The following is a 21976-nucleotide window of genomic DNA, read 5'->3' as shown; positions in this document are numbered from 1 at the left end:
TTTTGGTGCGAGTCGATCGGGCAAGGCATCTGCAGAAAGGCCAGGGAGAGAAGTGGAAAGTATCTTGGGCCGACAGCTTTGTGATTTCTATTGTGTCTCCTTTGGTTATTGTCTAGTAGCTGTGTGCCTGAGCTTAATTACAGCTGGCTTGAGAACCGGGTGAAGTAAACTCTTAAGGCAGAGTAAGCTGCTGAAGGACTCGGTCAGCTGCGCTCGGTGTGATGGGTTACTCGGGGCCGATTAACGAGAGCCTGTTGGTGTTTATCCTGTTTGTTCGTGTGCTGGTGGAGTTGAGGTGCCTGTAGCAGGAGCAGAGAATGTGTACGAGGTGGCGCAAAGGTCGCCCCTTCTGTCAATCCTTTGTATCCTGCTCCCGGGATGTGTTAATTAAATGTGGTTGAAAAATGGAGGTATGGATGCTGTCAAAGGGGATGGTGGTGCTGTGGGTTAACGAGTTGCCGCCTCCCAGCCCAGCTCCTGTGCCTGGGCTTTTGGGTTTGAGCTCGTGTGCGTTGGCCCAGGGCTGGGATGGGGGTGTGTGTGCGTGTGGTTGGCTTCCTCAGATGAGCGGATGAGCCGTAGGTTAATTGTGGGTAACGGATATTTCATCTGCTTATCTCCCTGCCTTGACCTTCATACCTAGTTCTGCAATCGGATCTGAAGATTGGTCTGTAGATTTTTAGCTATCTTCAGAATTTCCTGTCCCCAGATCCAGTGATAGGTCAGGCTGACTTTTAGCAACAGGTACAGTTTAATCCTGTGTCCTGCCCTGAACTGGCAGTTTTCCTTGTAATTTCTGCCGTTTGTAGCAAGCGAGCGCTTAGATCCTTCGGTCTGTGTCTCCTTTCATATGCAAGTGCTGCATTTCAAGCCTGTAGAACTGGACATTTTAGGTATGCATGAGGACACACGTAGGGTGTAGGTGGATTTCGAGTTAAGGGAAGCCAACGAGGTCTCACGAAGGTGGTTCTTAAGCTCTTGTTGCCCTTCAAGGGGAGTTGTCGTGTGGACCGTGGTGGTGTTTGCAGCCCGTTTGGCCGAGGGTTTGCTTTTGGTCGTTGCCTGCCGCGTCGGCAGGAACAGCCTTGGGTGCTCCAGCTCTGAACCCCGCGCCGTTGCCAGCCGGGGCAGAGGTTCAGTGCAGGTTGACCTCCTGAACCACCCGAGCGGCTGTCCTTGAGGCTTGCGAGGAGGGCACGGCGGGGATGGGGATGTCCTCGTGCTGCTCCTCTTGGGTGGACGACTGCAAGACTCGGTGTTTCACGTCTGCCAGCCCAGCTTTCTTCTCGTGCACCAAGGCGTGTCAGCATAGACACGTTCCTGGCTGTCAGATATCCTGGATACCCCATCCCTGTGACCGCCCTTGGCTGGCTTGGCTGTAGCCCCCTAGCCCTGCTTGACCGAGGGCTTGAGGTGTTGGCAATCAATTTGTTGGCGTTGTGTTGGTCCCTGGGGTGTTGTAAAGACACCCTTTGCCTCTCCCCAGCCAGAGTGCGGTCCTTGCCCATGTGAGAAGTATCTGTAGGGGAAAGTTTTGCAAAGCTCGGTGGTGACTTAGGAGGCAAAGTCTGTATCCCTTTGGAAATGGAGACTTTGACCCATGAATTACTTTGAAATTGCCCATGGCTGTGAGCAAGACCCCCCGTCTCCTTTGTGGTTACCGGAGGCTCAAAAGCTTTGCCGTGAGGATCTCTTAGCTAAAGCAAAAACTTCTGGGTTTTCCAACATCTGTTTTAATTTTTTTTTCATTAGATTAGCTGATAAATTCCCATCGACTTCAATGAAAATCGTTACGCTACCTTTAAAGTTTGGGTTGTTTTGTTTTTTTTTTTTTATTTTTAAAAAAAGCCAATAAACCAACTAACAACTCCCCACCTCCTGTGGAGGCTTTCATCTCCCTGGAAGTGCAACTTTTAAATTCAGGCTTTGCTGAGTTTCAGCCTAATAACGTTCTGTGTTGCAAACGTGGCTGTGGGACATGTTCCAGGCAGGGAGGGAAATGAGCACCAAAAAGAAAAAAAAAAAACCAAAACAAAACCAAGTGTTCCTGTTATCAGCGTGTGTAAGGGCAAGTAAACAGCCGAAACCACACACGGTATCTGCCAAACAAGCGGGCGAAGGAAGAACAGCCTTGTTTCCTGTGGCTGGAAGGCCGTGTTGTCAGATCCTTACCCAGCTATTTTAAATTGCTTTTTATTTTCTTCCTGTGGCTTAATGTAAAAGCAGAAACCTCAGGAGTGTTGGTAGCTGCAGCACCTCGTTTGGGGTGTGTTGTGTACTGCCACCCAAAACCCACGCAGCTGTGAAAAAGCTCTTTGTTCTCCTTTAAAATCCAAATTATGTAGATTTCCCCCCCCCCCCTCCGCCCCGTGGTTAGTGACTGTCCTGCAAAGCTGGTGGTTCTCACCGTATCACCGCAGGCGAGAAGTCGTGCAGTGGTTTTGTAAAGCAGCTGAGGTGCTGAGAAATGTGAGGTCCCAGGTGATGGGTTAAACCCAGAACTTCTTGCCCCTCACCCTGGTCTCAGACCTCCGAGCGGCTGCGTGAGTCCTGGCTGGCTCTCTGAGCTCACCCAGAGCTCCTGCACGTTGGAGGAAAGGCCGAAACAATTCCAGCCCAGCCCTTGGAAGGGATTTTATTGCGTGATAAAGATCGTCGCTTATTATGTGATAAAGGTCAGGATCAGCTTTCTCTGTATTTGGTGCCTGGGTTTATCTGTCATCGGGATCCGAGAGAGGCGGCGGGAAAGTCCCAGCCTTGGTTTTTAGTCGATTCATTTTTTTTTTTTTATCGAGGAGAGAGGCTGACCATGGAGAGCGTGGAGAGGCAGGTTCATTTTGTGTACTGAGGAACGGCGAAATCCAAGTTTTAAAGCCTCTACCCTGACTTTCAGTGACCCAGAGCAGGTTTCCTCAAGTACAGAAGAAGGAAGGGAGACCTTCAGCTGATAGCCAGGGCCCTCGGAGGCCTGTGTAAAATAATAATACAATATAATTCCAGGGTGAGTTAAGGACTCGCATCGCTTCTCGATGTGCTCTCCGATTGCACCGACTTCCGTAGCTTTGATAGACCTGAGCTGAGTCGTAGCAGCTTTTTATCTTGGCTTATGTAAAATCAGGGATCACGGGGATTAAGATCCAGCAGGTGCCCACCCCATAAGTCAGTCCTGCCGAAATACCTGACAACGGGCGCTGGAAGCGGGTCCCCACGGGTGATGATGGAGGGTGACCAGGCTCTTCTGGGCAGGGCTGAGGTGGCAGCAAAGTCTTAGTGCTCTTGTGTTACTGCTCGCTCCCTTCTGGGCTGGAGCTCCCAGAGCTGCCTTGCGGGATTATACCTGGGAATAAGTCACTGGGTAATGACAGAAAAGCATTTCCCAACACCCTGTAGCTCCCAGGAAGGGTTTGCCCTTGCAGCAAAGATGTTTGGACGAAACAAACCCAGGAGAGTAACTAATCCTTAACTGCAGCAGCGTGTGCTGCGATGTCTTGTCGGAGAAGCCCATTCCCATGTTTTCTTCTCCGTTTCTTACTCTTGCCATGCTAAAATTAATCAGGAATCGGGCTCGCAGTCCCCTGTCAGTCGGTACTCGGGAAACTTTATCTAAAGAAAGTAGGGGTTTATTTCGAAGGCATTTGGGGGTGTTGCACCAGGTTTCTTTTGGGATGTGGTGAGAATTGGAGGCTGGTTCCTCGGGCTTTGTCTAAAAGCATTTTGTCACTCGGATGGTTCACCGGCGAGCTCCGGCAGCCTGCATGTCACTGTGTCTTTTGGGGAGATCTTTAGCATTCGGTTCCTCTGCACCATCTTCCTGGTATGAATTTTAGAAGGTTTTTAAACAACGAATCCTTGTTAAAATGCTTCCAAATCTGATTTCTCGTTGAGAGACAAGTGCCACGCAGCCTGCCGTAGCATGTTACCCCAGGCATCGCACGTGCAAAAGATGAGCTTGCGGCAGGAAAATGTTAGGCTGAGTGGCTCAAGACAGAGTGCTGAGGTTGTCATTAGTTTTACAAGTGTTTTTTTTTTATTTATTGCAAGTAAATTCTTTTCTTGGAAAGCTCTCTGGGACGTCATTAGCAATTTCTTTCCAATACGAATTGCAGAGATGATGTTTGAGAGGTACACGTGGGTTGGAAAGCATGAGGGAATCCAGTCCTCTGCTGTTGGGCTGCTGCTTTCCAGGACCAGGAGGGAGGACTGGGAGGACACTGCACTTAAGCAAAGCATTTTTCATGCTGAAGATCATATTAAGCCATTTCTGCTCATTTTCTCTACGCTGTATTCTGCGGTTGAGTAAGAGAGCAGGCACGAAGGGGATTTTCTAGTCAACCTAAGAGATTACAGCCTGTAAACTCGTTTGTGTCCCGGCAAACGCTGCTTTTGCATTTACCCAAACAGCATGTGATGCTCTGTACTATGCAAAACTGGCTTTATGAAGTTATTTGCAAGATGACTTCAATGGGATGGAAAAATCTTCCTCCGGGCAGATGTTCCCGTCGTCGTTGCTCTTTGTTTCTCTAATGCATGTGTTGTGTGTATTTTGCAAGTAAATAAATGCTTTTAGTTTTCAGAGCTGTGAGAAGAACTAAAACATCTGTTCTGTGCTTGCCTTCTCAGCAAAAGGTGTGAGAGGAGAGACTCGTATCTGACCACTGGGCGTGATCTTGAGCCTGCTCGGTTGCAAAGACAAAGGCTTGAAGACTCTTCTCCCACCTCCCAGCCTGGTAGGACTGTGCAGGGCAGCTGGGAGGAGTTTCTAATTACGGGGACTAGTTTCCTCAACCTTTTTTGATAGATAAGGGGTAATTGGGGCTAGAGAAAAGTATTTTGTGTGTTCAGAGTTATTTTGGGGGCGAAAAAAGGCTGGCGGTGCCTTTACAGCCTTACATCTGTGGTGTAAGATGCTGTGGGAAATGGGAGCTCATGAGCTATTTGCTCCTTTGCAGAAGGAAGGCGGGGGGACAAGCACTTGGGAGGCCCATTTTTCTAAGTAAGGGTAAGGAACTGGTGGCATGTGTTAGTCTGGGGGGGACAGAGGAGGACTCTCCTCTGTAAAAACATGGAGGTTTTGAAGGGAGCCCATTTGTTGGAGCAGATGGGATGGGAGGTGTGGACACCACATCCCACTGCAAGTTGTTTCTTGGTGGCAAAAGAGGTAAAAATGTAGCAGGGCTTGTGTTGAAAGGAGGATGGTGCTGAGCAGAGCAGGGAGAGGATGAGCTGAGAGCGCAGGGATAGGTGCTCTAAATCATGTGCAGCGAGAGCAGCAGGGCGAGGATGTGGTGTGTTGGTTCTTCTTCATCCCCACGTTGCTTTGGTTGCTGGGTCTCACATTGTTAATAGCGAAAAGCATTGCTGAGCTCAAATACGTGCTAGAGAGATGCAGAATAAGGTGGGTTTTTTAAGATTTTAGATTGGAAACCCTGAAGCCAAGTGTTCGTAATAATTCCTGTTACAGCAGCAAACCAGTGCTGCTGGTAGTCTTTAATTTGTTGAGGAGGGGAGTGATGAACTGTAATGTTTCCAGACGTGAAAACTCAAATTTGCAAATGAAAGCTTCATCCCTGCTAGAGAAGGTCTCAGCCAAAGGCTTAGTGCAGGACTGGCTTGAGCCAAATTACACGCTACCCCCTCTTAAACTCCCAGTGCTTTAAACGCTTCTTAAATAGTCATCTTATCCTTAAACCCTGGCTGCTCAGAAAATGACCCACTAGAGATCCTCTCGTGGATACAGGTATTACCCAGCACAACTGAGCCACGTGCTGTGCTTGATGCAGTGGTTGAGGTGTAAAAGGATGATTTCTGAAGCGCTTGCTGCCTGCGGGTTCCTGCAGGAGTTGGGAGAAGCCGGGAATTGGCATCTGAAAAATGAACCGCGTTGTAACGCTGATACTCCCCAACTACTGCAAGTTCAAGGCTAAATTTTTTTGCCTAGTTTCTTTGGCATTGTGTAGTTGTGGAACTGCTGAATTTGGCCCGTTATCTGTGAGGACACTTCCTTGCCTGCGGCAATGTTTTCGCTTCTTAATACAGCTGTAGTGTCCTGTGGCGTCTTATTAAATATAGACTGCTTAATTTCATGCTTGAAATAACCCATTTGACAGTTTAAAGGAGCATTTCTGTGGGGGAAATAACTCTCTTGTTGGTTTAATGTTAAAAAAAAAGGGGGGGGGGGGGAAATCCTAAGGAATAGTGCCAGTGGCTGGGATGGTTGTGTGTAAAGTCCTTGTGATATCCCAGTTCCGTGTCATAGTTTCAGATGTCTGGTGATAATGCAAAAAAATTGCAGCCTCGCTGCCAGAAAGTCAAAGCAGCTTTGTTACATCTTCCAATCCAAATTAAATCTGTAGGATGCTGGTTGAATATAGGCTCAGCATCGCTGCCTGGCTCCAGCAGCTGCCTGTTCATTGAATCCCAGGGAGCCGCTGGATGGTTGGGAGGGTGGGGAGAAGGGGAGAGGAGCCTGCGAGATGGGGATGAGCTTTAAGTTTGCTGTAGTGTGGTACTGGCTTTAATTAGAATTGGTTTTGCTTCCAGGTCCTCTGTGCTGCGACAAATTAACACCGTGCTGGGGGGGAACGAGCAGCCACGGTGCAACATCCTTCTCGATGGAAAAAGAGGTTTTTGTGGAACGGCTGTTCTCCGTGTCCTCGTGGAGGTTTAATCCTGATCCCTCTGTACCATCTCTGTCCTTGCATCCCTCCCTCGGGCTAATTATTTGTGTCTGAATAGAATAAGCTAAAATCTCCTGCTGCGCTTTGGCACTTTTGAGGTCCTTGGCTGCCTTGTCCCAAGAGGTGAGTCAGCTTTGCTCTGCCCTGGCTGGGAGAGCTGGAGGGGTGGCTCTGATACGAGCTATCAGCCTGAACACGGGGGGGGGGGGGGTGGTTAAATCTGAGATACAGACGGACACGGCGCGGGAGACACGTCAAAGTGAAGCCCGTGTCCATCTGGGCCGTGGGCCTTATTTTTTCCCATCAAATAATGCTTTACACTATGTATTTCTCAGATGGTTTTAATCACACACGCAGGAGAAATATCTAGATATACAAACTGTGAATCTGTCATCTAAAAATTCCTAGTTTCATTTTTGCTGCTGTTTATATTTCCCGGTCCAGAAGGTCTGTGCCGGTGATCGCTTTCTGATCGTGGGTGCAATCAAAGACCTTTCCAATCTCCACTGCAGAATCGCTTCAGCCAAGCCTGGGGCCGTTGTTCAGGTTGGCTTTTTTTAGCTTCCATTTCTGGGCCGAAGGCTCAAAGAAGAAGGAAATAGGTGAGATGAGAGCACAGGCTCCAGCAAAGAGGAAAGAGCAGACATATGTCTGGGTGTAGTCATACAGCCACCCTGCAGGAGAAAAGATTATTATTAAAGCTGTTGGATTTTTCTCACTGAAAAAATCATTTTGGGAGGTGGGCGGGAAGCAAAGGATGCGTGTTCTCATTTGAGAATTCCTCAGATATTTTCTTTAAATTATCTTAACTCTTCAAGTGCCTGCTGCTGTGCAGCATTTACATGGACGCTTGGGAATATTGCCACTGGTATACTTGTAGGTCACTCTGCCCAGAGCTAACTTCTCCTGACCCTTGTAGTGGACATGGATTTTAACTTGATTGAATTTAATCCCTGGCTTTTTTTCCTGTCTAAATATGTGGGACAAAAGTAGCTGCTGCAGCAGATGGAAGATCCCATTGGACTAATGAGATGACTTGCACGTGTTGATGTTTGCAACATCTGGGCTGCAAACTCCAGACTCTCCAGCCTTGCCTTCTTGTGAGCAGACCCAATTTAATACAACCTGTCTAATATGAGAGATCCCAGGCCAGGAGCTTGACGTGAACTTGCTTAAAAGTAGCTTTGTGAGCACTTAAAAGGAAAACCGAAATTCCATTAAGACTCAGGAATCTGCGAGGGAGCAGGTCGCCTTTTAAAGTGACCTCAAAGTGTTTTGCTTCGTTATGGCATCTCACCTCCTGTCTAGACAATCATTTTAAAGGTGGATAATTCCTCTGTTTGAATCGAAAACATACAAAGTGATGGGAGTTGCTGCTGCACGTAATAAAAACCTTCATATAGTCCTAAATCTGGCACGGGGCGGTTGGATGGCCAAGGTGGGTTAGCAACTGAGCCAGATCTGCTGCTGGTGTAAAATGCGGTTCCTCCGGTGACACCGGTGGACTTGCATGATGTACACAAATGGCAGATCTGGCCTAAACCTGGGATTCTTAAAACCAGCTCTAGTGAGGAAGGGGATTAACATAGTCCCTGGCAATCTGGGTCTCAGTCTCGCGGGGGCGTTGCCGCCGCCGTTACCTGCGAGTGCCGCGGTTCTGAGTGGGGAAGGAAACGGTGCCGGTAAAAATTTGGGGAAGTGTGACAAACCAGAGGTACTACCGTTTTCCTTGCTGTAGGTTTACAGGGCCGCAGGAGGGTTTTATGAACGTGGGGAAAGGCTGCGGGCTGCTTTGCTCTACCCTGGCTTCAGTTTCTGTTGGCTCGTGCCTTTCTCGGGGGAGTTTCAGCTCTGGGTTTTTTTTTTCTCAGGGATATCGTGTGAGCCACGGCGCAGGCGGAAGATTGAGCTCGCTGTCGGAAAGGAGGATCCCGTGGCACTGGGCTTGGTGACGTGGGTGGCTCTCCCGTGACCCTGCTGTTTTTGTGGAGTGGTTTATCCGCCGAGGTGGGATCTGTTTATGGTGTTTGAAAGTCTGTGGGATTTGGGCAGGAGAAGGGATGCTAACGTCGTGATTTAAGATGTACAGGATAGAGTGCTCCAGTTGTGGAGCTCTGATTTATTTAAATTATTTTTTTAAATATCCTTGAGGATACTTTTTAATTCTTCTGGGGTTTTTTTTTTGCACGGAAGACGGGCATTGCCTCTTCACCAGCAGCGCAGCGATCACCTTCCACCACTTCACACCTCAGCCTTTTAAAGCACCTACAGTGTCTGTGCCCCTGCCCACCATCCAAAAAAATGAAAATAATTCCTGTTGCAGAAAGCTGAATTGGAAGCTAACGGTGTGCAAACTTCAGCAAAGCAGCAGTTTTGTAAGCGATGCCGATAAATCCCTGGCATCGGAGTGGTCCAGACTTAACACCCACGGCACGTACTCATTCTAGAGGCTGTGGTCAGGCTGTTTAAATTGTGCTGCTGGTCTGGAGTCAGAAGGTTCGGTTATTGCCGATGCCCCAAGTAGCACTACCTAGTGGAGATGCGGGTAGAATTTAGATGAGAGCATCTTAACGCACGTGCCAGCACAGCTTTCAACGACTCCGTCCTCTGCCCTTTCACCACCCAAGCTTGCTGGGGCTGCTGTTCGTGCGCTGGATGCTGGAATCTGTTTTGTCATTTTGGATTACATGGTTTGTTTTCTCTCTTTTGCTGTTTGAGGTACTGATTTGTGCTGCTCGTGGAAATAAAAGGTACTCTTCTCTTCTTGGCTTGCCAAAATAGCGTCTGTTCTAGTTTGCTTTTGTTTTTTCTTTCAGCGTGGCAGAAGCATCCAGCAGCGCTGGCGGATGAGGAGCTATGAAGGAGCCTTGAAACTTTTCACCCTGGGCTTTCGATCGGGCCGGCTGCCTCTGGATTGAAGGGCTTTTAGTTAAACAGATTTGCAGGCAAGTCACCTTTTCGTTGCGTTGCGATTAGGCCTCGTTGTGGTGTGCAAACCAAGCGTTTTTAACCGGTGCGGTTCTCATTATGCCAAGGGTTTCACTGCATAAATGTTTTATAGAATAGTAATTCTAAAGGCAAGGTTTTTTAGGGAGGTCAGCAGCAGTCAGATGCACAAACCCCCAGTCTTTCACATAGCATTTAAATTCTGGTCAGTGCTCTGCAAGGAGCAGATGCTTTTGGACACTTGGAGTTAATCAGTAGCTTCTGGCCATACTCAGTTTTCACGCTCAATAGAGCTGTATTGGAAGAGAAAATTGCAGAATTTATCTTGGGTCACAAACCTAGATCCTGAACTCCAAATTGTTTCCCCTCTTGCTCTGCCTACAGTGAGGCAGATCAGCAAGAGTTTTGCTTCCTGGCTTTATTGGACCTTTATTTATCCCACCAGTATTAAGAAGACTGATTTCTGTGGAAAGCTTTTTGCAGGAAACCTGCTTGCTTTACAAAATCGAGAAGCCTTCCCCCGGTGAGAGGTTAGCACTTGGCAGTAAGCAAAAGGCTTCCAATTAACGAAAATACATTGGAAGCGGATGGAAGTATAACTGCTACCTTAGCATGGATGATGCATGGATAAGGGAGAGCCAAGTTATTTAGCTCTTTTCATCCTGTATGTTAATGTGTCGGGGAATTTACTGCGATGGTTGCACAGGGATTGCTTGCTGGGGGACGTACATCTTGTATCAGCAGAAGAGATCTTGCCCGATATAGGCTGTGTATCACCCTGACAGCGTGCAGCACACGGCCAAGGAAACCCTTTAGTTGCTCAAAATTGCATCCATATCCAAAGTTTTCCCCACCTAGAGGTATCGATCAGGGGGATCAATTTTTCTCACGTTTGCGGTACAGCAGCGTCGCTAAAACTTTGCACGGAGCTGGTATTTGCAGGATCCTTGTGAGCTCCGAGCAAAGGGCCTCTGAGGACACGGGGCAGCTGAGAGCAGAGGGCAGGAAGCGATAAATGAAGAACAAGTTGCCAGGTTTGGTTGAGGATGCGTTAGCTGGGTGCGTGACAGGACATCGTTCACACTGATATTTGACCTTGCAGCTTTTTCCAGTGTCGTTCGCCCCGTGAGGCCCAAGGAAGAGCTCAGATCCTGTTCCCAGCTGGTTGGGATGGCTACAGGGTCATCAGGGAGAGGAAAAGCTTTGTCCTGGCCAAGATGTTTGGAGGAGAACAAGTCCCTCGCTCGTAAGCAGAGACCAGAGGCTCGCTTCTAAGCTCTTGAAATCTGCCAGATACTCAAAACCGCCTCAGTTTTCTGGCAGAGGGAGAAGAGGAAGGGCTTTTCATCCTCCTTATCTTCGGGCCCAGGAGCTGTTGTGGCTGAGCCACGTAATCTTCTTCAAAACAAGAGATTACTGAGACTTCTTATGTTTCAGTGCCTCTGCTTGGTGGGACTGCTGCTCTGCCTGTCCTTGCTTTACCTTCCTCTCCTTGCCTCCCCTCCAGACCCGCTGTCCCAAGTTCAGTGTTATAATGCTCTGTTGGGGCTAAAATCCATCGTTTTGCCGTCGTTACTCTTCTGCTGTGGTCAGGGTTAAAATGTGTGAGGGTTTAGCTTCCTTTTTTCTTTTTTCCCCGCAGCTATTTTCCAAACTGCTATCTGGGTTTTGCAGGTTCACGAGCCAAATACTGCCTGTGTATAAAGAGAAATTTCTGAAATACGGGGGGGGGGGGTGTGTTAATTTTTTTTTGCCTCATTGGGACAGAACAAACATCCTTGGCTGCGTACGGGTAGGCGAGTGAACCGGCAGGATGTTTTATCCCTGGATGTCTGCGGTGGGTTTGTGGTGTATGTACCGTAAGAGTTACCTGCTAGAGGAGGTCCGCCGACGGCTGCTAGCCCGGCGAAGAAGGCAGCAAACCCCAAGTAGCTGTGGAGTTTTTGCACACCCACTAGATCTACCTGTTTGTAAAACCAAATGGATAATTATTGATTGAGTTCACGTGAATGCGCAAGCACGAGAGGTGGTTTACTACTTTTTTTTTTTTTCTTTTTTCTCTGGGGAGTTTCCTCTTCAGCTGCGGTTTCGAAAGGACTTTGCACCTGTAGGTCTGCTCCAGCCTGGAATCCGCTCGCCTCCTTAAGGCCAGCATGGAAATTACTGGGATGGGAGATGCTTTTCTGCGTTCCAGCTGCTTGCGCCTCTCCCAAAACTAGTAATGCCGCTACGACTTTGATGAAGGTGTTTTAAACTCTGAATTCCAAATGCCAAATGAGAAAGATGGCTCCCTATCCTGCTGTAAACTGGTCTGGGTGTGTTATAGATAATTCTGGGACTGGGAGCAGAGATGCCAACCCTCTGTCTTAGGATTGGGAAATGAGTGGATTCGTCCCAATTCCTATGAGCGGGAGCAGTGTCCTTGAGAAAGAAAGGCAATTAGCAGAGCGAGGTCATTAAAAATCTGCCCTAAACTCCCAGTTCTTCTGTTGCATCTGGGCTGTGGATACCAGTAAGTGGGTTGGAGAGGAGATCTGGGGCTCTCCAGTGGCTCGGACTGGGAAGGCTGGAGGGGAGAGCCCTCTCATGCAGGTCTGCAGCTGGGTAATTCAGCTTTAGGAAAGGGGTTTCGGATCATTTTGGAATGCTGTTGGAAATGCCGCGTACGACATTATTTTTATTTTTATCTTTTTTAATGAAATATCCTACTCACCAGCACGGGGAGGACCAGAGCCATGAACCCACCGCAGAAGATGGCGAAGGCCACCGCGTAGGTCATGAGCAACGGGAAGGTGGTGGCCAGAGGGCAGAGCAGGTTGGTGATGCCGCCGAGGACAAGGTAAGCCACGTGGTAGTGATACTTCTTGGTCCAGTTCTGGTCGGCGACCCAGCCCGAGAGCAGCTGGCTGAGCGTCTCCGTGATGCCTGGGGGGAAGAGGAGTTCACTGGAGCCTCAAAGAAGACTGGTTTTTTAATTTTTTTTTTGCTATTTTGCACTGCACTGCTCTGAAAAGCCTCTCAGTTCCACCGGCCACTCGCTGCAAGAACGTGACCACAAAGGGCTGAAATGTCGGGAAGTTACAGGAAGGCATTTTTAGGCTGTTGTAAAATTCATGGGTTTTTTTGTTCTTTACCTTGGTGCTTGCTATTGCCAAGTGCCTGTGGGTGCACCAAAGTGGCCTGTAAAAATTCAATTAAGGGCTGTGCACTCAGCAGAAAACTCTGAAATGCCCTTCAGTAAAAATAGGAAGGATAAGCTTGCTGTTTGATCTCTTTTTTCAAGATAAGAAGCAGAATATTAAGAAGAAATATGCCTATGAGATTTTAATTTTTATAAAGAAGCAAAGAAGGACAGAAGCCCAGCATTTTTTTAAAGGCTCAGCAAACTTTTGATACTTGGCTTTTACATTTCTCGATACTTTTTTATGAACTCAAGATCAGAGGAGTGCTCGCTGTCAGCTCATATCTCACTGTCCACTGTCCCTCCTACTCTTAATTCAAAATGTCAGGTTAATTGCTGCGCTCTCCTTCTAGATGCCTTGACAGCATACATCATTTCTAAATATTAGACAGCAGTGTAGAAGTGAAATTTATTTTTGTACAATAAAATATTTTATGATGACTGAGGTTGGAGCCACTTTCTTAACCCAGTGCGACTTTTGCGTTCATCTCTGCTTATAACCAGGCGTGGTTTTGGGGGGCTTGTGGGTTGGTTTTTCCCCCTTTGGAGGTGAATGTGCCAAATCCAAACGGCTAGATCCAAGTTAATGTTGGTTTTTTTTTTTCCCCACCCCAGTAACTGAATTTTTCTCTCTCTGCCTGGGTCAAACTGGAGCTCTTTGAATGCTGGGCGACTCTGGATTTCTGTGGCTTGTGGGTTTAAGCAAAGCAGGGACCACGGTGGGAAGGCTTCAGGAGGACAGATAGCACCTATGTAATTGGAAACTTGTGTGTGTTTGGTGCAGCGAGGAGGGGGGGATCATCTAGCTTAGGCTGAGAGAACCACCCACCATGTGAGAGCGACTTTGTACATGTACAGAAGGCGACACTATATATACAGAAGGGGGGTAAGGGCTGTGAGCTAAACCTCTTCCATGAAGATTTATTCTAGGACATATTTGGGACTATTTTTTGGCAAGATTTGGGTTGCTTTTCTTTCCTCTCGTGGTATCATTGTAATTATAAATGGTTTGAAAAGCTTCTTTTGCCTACCAGCCACTGCGATGAGGTAAGAGGCATCCATGCTGCTTATGCCCAGCGTCCGGGCTCTTGCTACCAGGTGGAAGATGGGCACGAAGTAGGCCAAGTGGCTGAACAAAAAAGACCACGTGAAGATGCAGAAGACAGGATCCTTCAGTGGGGAGAAGTCGAGGAGAGGCTGTGAATTTTCTTTTTGGGTCTGTGGAAGGGATTTGTAGCTTCTCTTGGCCTCGGGGGTGATTTCTGGTGAGCAGCTGTCCGTGGCGGGTTTCTCGAGCCTTTCCAGAGCAGATGTGTTTGCTGGAGCAGAGACATCTCTGCCATGGGACATGAGGAGTCCCTCTGTGGTGGGAAGGTCCCGTGCACTGCGAAGCTGCGCTTCCCTGCACGTGGTTTCATCTAAGCATCCATCGAGGGTCCCTGAATCCTCCTTTGCCATGAAAGACCCGCGGTCTTGACTTTTAGCGGAGGAGCCTTGAGGCGGCTGGGTGCTGGCGGGTCGCAGCAGCATGCTGGAAGGCACGAGGTTTAACATGATGCCTCCAAAAATCAGGAGAGTACCTGAGGGAAGGCAGAAGATGCTGTTTTGTGGTGCGGGAAGGGAGGAGCAGTAGGAAATGTTCTTTATAAAACAGGGTCTAGTTTGCTTTGAACATGGAGAAAGCTCTGCCATAAGGAGGAGGCATCTTACAGGAGCTTTTATTCCTGCTTTTCTAGCTGGAAGTCCCCTTTGCTGTGAGGCAGGCAACAAATCCAGAGCTACTTCTTGGATCTGGGAGTTTGTTTTGTTTTCCCTCCTTAGAAGTCCATTACACGTGATGGACCTTCAAGATGGCCTGAAACAGCGTAGTAATAGTAGGGGGTTTCGGTTTTGGTTTTGGTTTCTGAGATCTCTGTTTTGACTCTGACTTAACTGTCATGACTGATTAAGTGTTTAATCATTAACAAGACGTTCCCAAACTATCCTAGAAGAGACAGAGATGTTCCTCGGCACATCCAATTTTAATTTTTAAAGAAAGCCTCTTATGCTGCCCAGGTGTCCTCCGACGCCCCCTTCATGCTGATGAATTTGAATAAACGGGAGATGCGCTCACCTTGCCAGCCATAAAAATCGATGAGAAGTTGAGTGAACGGCGCTATTAGGAATGTCAGCCCCATCCCGGAGCGGGCGATGGCGTTGGAGAAAGCCAGCCGTGTCCTGCAGCGCTTGGCCGTCATCACCGCGGCCGCCTGGTAAAGGCAGGCGAACCCCATACCTGCCAGAAGGGGAAGAAATAAGGTGCTCAGGCCCCAAAAGCGACTGCTTCGTATCGTGAGCTTTAGGGATTCAAAGTCATGCCATCCCAAGCTCGTTGTCCCCGTAGTGGAGCTGCTCTGCAGGGTTCCTGGGCTGAAAGCGCGGGGGCTTTTGCTGTTGCAGCCAGTGGGGAGCAAGGTGTCACCCGTGGTGGTTAGTATCTGGGGGTTTGAGGCTGTGCACTTGTGGTGAGGGATTTCAAAAGGCCAGGACTTGTGTTGGGTGTGGGAAAAAAAGCAGGGTTACTTGGGAATATTGTGTTGAAACTGGTATTTTATGCTCCTGAGCGTGAAGCTTCGGGGTTTCACCCAACATCTCACAGGAAGGGTACCTTACTACTAAAGGAGCTGTCTGGTTTAGCACTAAAGGAGCTGCTTTTACTCAGCGTGCCCAGGAAAATCTCTGCCCGACTGCGAGTCGCAGGCTGCTCACCCAGGAGAAGTCCCATGGAGACGCAGAGGAAGGGGACGCCGGTGGCCTGCGTGCTGAGCAGGCAGCCCCCTCCGACCAAGCCGGCCCCGATGATGGAGGTCGGCCGCTCGCCCAGCCTCCTGCAGACCACGGCCACGAGCGGGGCTGGAAGGGAAAGGAGGGAGAAATCTTGGGCTGAAGATGCCAAATGCTGCTTTGAAGGGCTTGGGGGCTTGTGTTGGGGTCACTGCATCTGGTGTGCCGGGAAGTGGTCCGTGTGCCACCTTGGGAGGGAGGGAGGGACAAGAAATTTGGGGTAGGTTAATATTCAGGAGAGCGGCCAAGGAGACCTTGCCTTGTACCCTGGGAGCTCAGGGAATGGGGCAGGGGAAGGAGAGAAGATGTCCTGAGCCTGCTTCCTAACGCACCCCGTGCTCAGCAGCCGTGAATTACTCAGCAGCTTGCTCGGAGGCAGTAATATTGGTGTTGGGGTGAGGCTTTGCTCCGAATGTAGACAGTAAACCCGCTCCAGCGAGGCATCCCGACACCCAGTGTCCCCATCCTTGGACCAAGCTCCTGCTGCGACACACGTGGGTACCAGCCGTGTCCCGCTTGCAGCAGGCTGGGGTGGAAATCGGATCCGCAGAGCGTCCTCGGTGCCCCCCACACCAGAGCTAACGGGCTGGAGGTTGAAGCGCTGCCCCAGCCCTTACAGATGCCGCCTCACCTCCTAAGAAGCGCAGGGAGGACATGATGGAGCCGATCCAGCTGACTTGCTCGGAGGAGCCCCCCACCTCCTCTTGGAAAGCCACGAAGAAAATCCCAAAGGTCTTGAGCATCCCTATCACGAGTACGTTGACCTGAATTGGAAGCAGACGGAGGTGAGATGCCTCAGGGGTCAGGCGGGAGGGAAAAGCTTTTCCTTCTGTTTTGCTTGTGTGGATAATTTGTTGAGTTGTGGGAGAAACAAACTGGGGTGCGTTAACTGGTGGTGTGTGTGTGATGGGGGACTATCAGCAGGGTGGACTTGGGGTGGCCACGCTGCAGTTTCATCTGAACAGACCCGGAAAAAAGCCCCAACTTATGTGCAACCTGGCTTTTTGAAAGAAATGGAACAAAATAACACTAGAGCCTGACTCACGTAGGGGTTTTTTGCTCTTCAAGTTATTTTTTAATGCTAAAAAAATAATCTTGTGTGGCTCTCGGCGCTATTGAAGATCACCAGGAGTTGACGAGGTGCTGAGCGGAGCGGGGATGGACGTTAGCCGGGGCAGTTTCCCAGGCTGGCCCGGCCACGGGGGCAAAGGACAGTTTGTGTCCTTAATTTTCACTCCCGCTCTCCCCCCTGGTAGCGGGTGGTTAATGATTGGCAGCGAGTTACTTTGGATGGAGTGGAAGCGGGGAAAGCTCTCCCGTGCTTTCCTAGCTGGGGGATGGCGCTGCCTTCATCGCTGATGGTGTGTGGTGTTAAAGCTTTGTGGCGTGGAGAATTAATGCCTTTAAGTGGTGGTGAGATGCCTGCTCCTCCCGGGACTGAGTAACAGAGCGTGTGTGTGCTGCCTGCACCCCGTGCTGCTCCTGCTGTCCCTGGGGACCCACCTCACCTCCAACCCTCCGCTGCCCTGAGATGGGATCCTCACCCTTGCCGAAGGTACAAGACGCCCCTTTGGGGTTTGAAACTCCAGCGGGGATGTGTCTGAGTAGGGAAAAGTCGTCGTATCGTTGCAAGCTGCCTTTTGGCCCTGGGCTGCAGGTTGGGCACCCGCCTTTACATCACTGAGATGTTTTCGGGTGGCGTTTCTCAGGGGAAGGCGTGTGTCTCTGCTCAGCCCCCGGTGAAACGGGGTGGCACTCGCTGTAGCAAAGCGTGGCTGATTTTTGCCCTTAGCTCGGTGGGACCAGCCTGTCCTGTCCTCTGCTTCATGTGAGTGAGTCTCGAGATTTTCTCTCTGCCCCAGCTCCGGGAGGGTTTAGTTGAGTTCGTTCTCTGCTTACCAGGAAGAAGTGGAACACCACTCCCCATGCCCACCCTCCATCTGCGGCTTCAGCGCCTCGGCTCTTCCCGGCTGCCGGAGCCTCCGGCTCTTCCTCCTTCCTTCCCCCTGGAAATGAGAATTTCAGGACACATTAACACCCTTTTCCATTGCTGTTTCAATCCAAAAACTGTTCCGTGAAGGCATCAGCTGCCTTTGATAGTTCCTTGGCTGTTGATGAGGTAGGCACCAGTATTTTGCATGCAGCTCGCAGAAGCTTTTGAGGGTGGGTGAGGCTTTTACCAGCCTTTTTGCCAACAGATGTTAAGTTGCACGTTATTGCTGCCTGCAAACAGTTTAATATCCTTTCTTTTTCCCACCAAATTATTGCAACCACTTAAGCCTAACGAGATTTTAAATGACAAACGCCTTACTGCCGCTTTAGAGCGGATAGTTTGGTTGGTTTGTGCCAGAAGTCAGGGAGTCGCCATCTATCTGTGTCCAACTGTGAGCTCTCCCTACCCCATCCTTCTCTGCTTGTCTCCCTTCCATCCTCTCGCCCTTCCCACGCCTCTGGCAGTGGCAGGATCCTGCCCGAGGGAGCAGCTGGACCCTAGAGCCGTTGGGGCTGCTGAACCTGAAACTTTTCCTTACCGCCTTGCTGCTGCATGCCGGAAAATCCTCCCTGAAACCGGCGACTGCAAAGAGGAATCGTCTCTTCGTCTGCTCCAGAGATTAAATCCCCCCTTCCTGACTTGGCACCCCAAAGTCTGGTCCTTCATTTGTCCCCCGTGAGGACGATGGTGTCTGTCCTTCCCGATGAGCCCTGAAGCGGGACATGGAGCCCGGCAAGCGCTGGGGCTGGGTGGACGGAGCCCATCCTCCTCCTCCTCCCCGGAGGCAGAGCCCAGCTCGAGGGGCCCCAAGGCCAGGAGTCCCTCCCCTTCCCCAGCCAGGAGCAGGAAACCCAGGCCTTTCAGAGCAGAAATCCTGTGGGGAGGAAAGAGGAGGGGAAATCCGTGAGGGTTATAGCTCCAGGCAAAGCCCTGGGTCTTTCCAGACGGAGCAGTAGGTGGCAACGGTGGCCCGAAGCCAACCCTGTCCCTGCCTGCCCTGCCTCTGCTGCACCTCCCTTGGCCCGGGAAGCTGCGTCATTCAGGAGGGGATAGTCTGGAAAGCTTTAGGTTTTCCAGCCAAGATGCTTGGCAGCTGGAGCGGAGCAGCTGTGCTGCTGCAGCCCTTGAGGGGAGCCGGTAGTTGAGCGGGCGCTGAGTTGGCTCCGCGCCTCCATTGTAAACACGCACGAACTCCCGGGTAAATCCAGCCCTCGCGCTTCCTCCCCTCCCCGTTTCGGCTCACCTGTCGCCCCAGTCGGCATTCCTGGGGGCAGATGAGATGGTAGGATCGTGACACTGATCTCTGCTCCCCTCCCGGGGCAGAGGAGACAATGCTCCGTCTTACTGGAGGAGCCCAGGATGTATCAGAGCCTTTGGAGGAGCGTTCCCTGCCGTAGGTGACTTTGAAGCTTTTATTTAAGCGGAATGGTTTTTGCAGCCTGTATGGTTTAAGGGCTTGAAGGACAAGGGGGGGACTTGGCAGATGGGGGGCTGGGGGTGCTGGCGGCAGCAGCCTCTGGTGCAGCATCTGCGCTCGGAGCCGTCGGATGTCTGGGAGGAGACGCTTGGGCTCGAGCTGCTCCCAGCTCCGTGGGCGGGCAGGGAGAGGGGAGAAGAGGGACCCTCCCGGACCACCGCAGAGCTTGGACGTACCGACACCGACCTCGACAGGAGGGCAGAGCCGTCACACAGGGCAGGCTCGTCCCCACTGCCCCTAGGAGTGAAGTCAAAGCAGCGTGAAGGTCATTTTCTCTCTGCCCCAGCGCAGGTTTTTAGCTCACGCTCTGCCGTGAAGCTCCACTCTCTGCGCGAGGCCAGCTGCAGGCCAGCGCCTTTGCACCCCCTTACGCACAGGGAGCGTTGGAGCCTGGGGGTTTTCCAAGGGGAAAGCCTTTTCGCAGGATGGTTTCCCTGCACCACTTCGAATGCTCGAATCTGGAAGAGGGAGAGAGGCCTGGATTTGCGAGGATGTCGCCAGCATCCACTGACAGTTCACACGGGGACCAGGCCGGGCCAGCACGTATAGGTTTGAACTTCAATCCGAGGCCTAGTAAGCAAGTAACTCTGGCACAGAACGTTTAACTGGAGGAGGCTAAACATTTCCTAGGAGAAATTCCTCCGAAGGTGTTTGTACCTTTTCTACTGGAGGAGCCTCCATGATTTCGGGTCTTTGTGCACTCTTCCTTTTCTCTAGGGAAATGCTAATGCAGAAGGGACTGGGGGAAGTTACCTCAGCTTTGGAGGCAAGGCAAAGCACTGGGCAGAGTTTTCACAGCTGGACAAAAGAGAAGCAAAGGCATGTTTTTGCAGGTCATTTATTGATTTCTCCAACAAATAAGGCCACGCACACACATACACCTTGTGGTATCTGATCATTACACGAGCTTGGTGAGTGACCCACGTTTCATCCTCAGCAGCACAAGTGCTGAAATGTGAGTTGGAGACCCCGATAGCTGCACAGGAGCTGTTAAGTGGAGAGGGAGAGCCTTCAGCCCAGGTTTGGTACTACAAGCACGTTCTGCGCTGGAGCAGCAGAGGAGAGTGGTTGTCCAGTAAGGAGGAGGTGGGAGAGGAGCGCTGCGCAGGCTCCCGAGGGTCACGACGCCAGCTTGTGCACTGCTACAGTGATGCTGTCGTGCTTCTGGATCATGATATTCCTAGAACAAGAAAAAAGTGCTGAGGCAGTTGAGAAGCCAGCTGTGACGAGGGGTTGCTGATGTGGGTGGGAAACAGGCCAGGGGCATCATCCAGTGCCTGCAGCAACCCCCAGCTCTGTGCTAGGCCTGTCGGTCGCTGCCTCCTCCCATGAAGAGTCTTTGCCTGCCACATTGACTGGCTACTGCATGGGCTTCATTATCCCTAGGGATCCCCTGTGTGGAAGAAGTATAGAGCTGCAGTAACCACCACCCCCTGAAAGGTTTCCTACTGCTTTTACAGTTCCTGCTTCTCAAGGGCCAGTTAATCTAGTGAATTCACGTGCCTATCACAGGGACTACCTTCCCCCTGCCACGGCTTCAGAGCTGGGGCTTCCTCCACATCTGCCAGTTCAGCCCAAGATGAGGAGAGCTGCTGTAGGGACCTGACTCTGGCGAGGGCCCCAGAGCTGGGGGGAAAGGCAAAAAGAGGGGGAGAAAGTGGCACCCCAGGGCTGGGAACTCACCCGCTGTCTGACTCCAGGCACACCACGGGGGTATCGGTCGGGTCGGAGGTGAGCTTGGCTGCCTGCTGGGCAAGGACGGAGATGACTCCGGCGTGCTCATCCGAGAGGGTTCCTCGGCCTGTGAGAGGTGGGAGACGTTGGGTAAAGCCACGGGTGCCGTGATGGTGCTGGGTGAAGCTGCCTCCCCCCTGGGCTGCTCCTGCCCCGGCCCATCTGCCTCCCCTGCGGGCTGATGCAGCGTCTCCCCAAATTGTTGCCCTCAAACCACCGAAAAGCCTGGATTTAAGTGGCAGGAGGAGCTGTCTCCAGTTTCCTCCGCTGCATGGGGGAAGCTGAGTACCACGGTGCTTGGCGGGCCCTTGGGGACACCCAAAAGTGGCCGGGGGAAGACTACTGCAGGGCAGGGCCTGGTGTCCTCGAAGGGGGGGGGGGGGGGGGGGGGGGGGCGGGCATGCAGGACAAGGCCTGGTACCCCTTAAACGGGGAGGGCTCCGGTAGGGCAGGGCCCGGTGCCCCCTACCCCCAGGAGTCCTTAGAAGGGCCGGGCAGGCCCCGGAACCCCCCAACCCGGCGTGTGGCGGTGGGGCAGGCCGCGGTGCCCTCCGCCCCCGGCGGTGCTCGGTTACTCACAGCCCAGGTTGAGTCCCTGCGAGTCGGTGCACAGGACGCCCACCACGGCCGGGCTCTTCATGCTGCGGGGGGGAGCACAGCGGCGGTCAGCGCCGGGGCGGCCCCGCACCCTCCCTCCGCACCCCGCCAGGCCTCGGGCCGGCCTAGGCCCAACTCCCCCCTCACCCCCCACGGCCAGCCCTACCCCTGTCCCCCGTGTCCGCCCCCCCGTCCCTCGTCCCCCCGGGCCCGTACGTGTCCTCCAGGTGCTGCTCCAGCGTCCCCTCCATGCCGCCTGGCCCCGCGTCGCCCCCCCCCACCCCCCCACACTTCCGCCCTACCCGGCGGCTCCTGGCAGCGGCGTCAGTCACGTGACGCGCGCAGACGGCGGCTCCGCAGGGCCGAAAGGCTTCGCTGTGCGAAAGCGCCCGCCCAGCCTCCTTTCGGGGGGGGGGGGGGGAAGCCAGGGTACACCCCAAAGGGCTCCCGTCCCTCTGCCCGTACCCTCCGTCCCCGGGAGCCCCCCGGGGCTCCGTGCAAGCCGCTGCAGGCTCAGCTGAGGGGGGGGGGGTTAGCTGCCAATCCGG

The 21976-nt window shown here is 51.7% G+C and overlaps 2 protein-coding genes across 2 annotated transcripts; both read right to left on the bottom strand.

Moving 5' to 3' along the window:
* Positions 1-7196: 7196 nt before the first annotated feature.
* On the bottom strand, positions 7197-18174 carry SLC16A4 (solute carrier family 16 member 4). The gene is made up of 9 exons (XM_086476599.1): positions 18159-18174; positions 17527-17633; positions 16259-16391; positions 15553-15696; positions 14918-15079; positions 13836-14384; positions 12337-12548; positions 11494-11587; positions 7197-7351 (listed from the first exon to the last, which is right to left on the bottom strand). The coding sequence occupies exons 1-9, from the start codon at positions 18172-18174 to the stop codon at positions 7197-7199; spliced, it is 1572 nt and encodes a 523-aa protein (XP_086332725.1).
* A 1745-nt stretch (positions 18175-19919) lies between these two features.
* LAMTOR5 (late endosomal/lysosomal adaptor, MAPK and MTOR activator 5) lies at positions 19920-21689 on the bottom strand. Its single transcript, XM_086476614.1, has 4 exons — positions 21645-21689; positions 21411-21472; positions 20781-20898; positions 19920-20277 (listed from the first exon to the last, which is right to left on the bottom strand). Exons 1-4 carry the CDS (start codon positions 21677-21679, stop codon positions 20217-20219), a joined length of 276 nt encoding a protein of 91 aa, XP_086332740.1. The 5' UTR covers positions 21680-21689; the 3' UTR covers positions 19920-20216.
* Between the last annotated feature and the right edge of the window lie 287 nt (positions 21690-21976).

The sequence above is a fragment of the Leptosomus discolor genome, chromosome 21, assembly GCF_034619465.1.
Source record: "Leptosomus discolor isolate bLepDis1 chromosome 21, bLepDis1.hap2, whole genome shotgun sequence".
Lineage (NCBI taxonomy): Eukaryota > Metazoa > Chordata > Aves > Leptosomiformes > Leptosomidae > Leptosomus > Leptosomus discolor.
This window is presented reverse-complemented; position numbering and strand designations above follow the sequence as displayed.

What these genes read in the sequence shown, in the direction of transcription:
- SLC16A4 (XM_086476599.1), bottom strand. An exon ending in CTCTGGTCCTCCCCGTGCTG is followed by an intron (nt 11,588 to 12,336) that starts GTGAGTAGGATA and finishes TTTTACAAACAG; the next exon opens with GTAGATCTAGTGGGTGTGCA. An exon ending in CGGCGGACCTCCTCTAGCAG is followed by an intron (nt 7,352 to 11,493) that starts GTAACTCTTACG and finishes TTTCTCCTGCAG; the next exon opens with GGTGGCTGTATGACTACACC.
- LAMTOR5 (XM_086476614.1), bottom strand. Translation starts at nt 21,679, where the DNA reads ATGGAGGGGACGCTGGAGCAGCACCTGGAGGACAC. An exon ending in GAGCAGCACCTGGAGGACAC is followed by an intron (nt 21,473 to 21,644) that starts GTACGGGCCCGG and finishes TCCCCCCCGCAG; the next exon opens with CATGAAGAGCCCGGCCGTGG. An exon ending in TGCCTGGAGTCAGACAGCGG is followed by an intron (nt 20,278 to 20,780) that starts GTGAGTTCCCAG and finishes TTCTTGTTCTAG; the next exon opens with GAATATCATGATCCAGAAGC.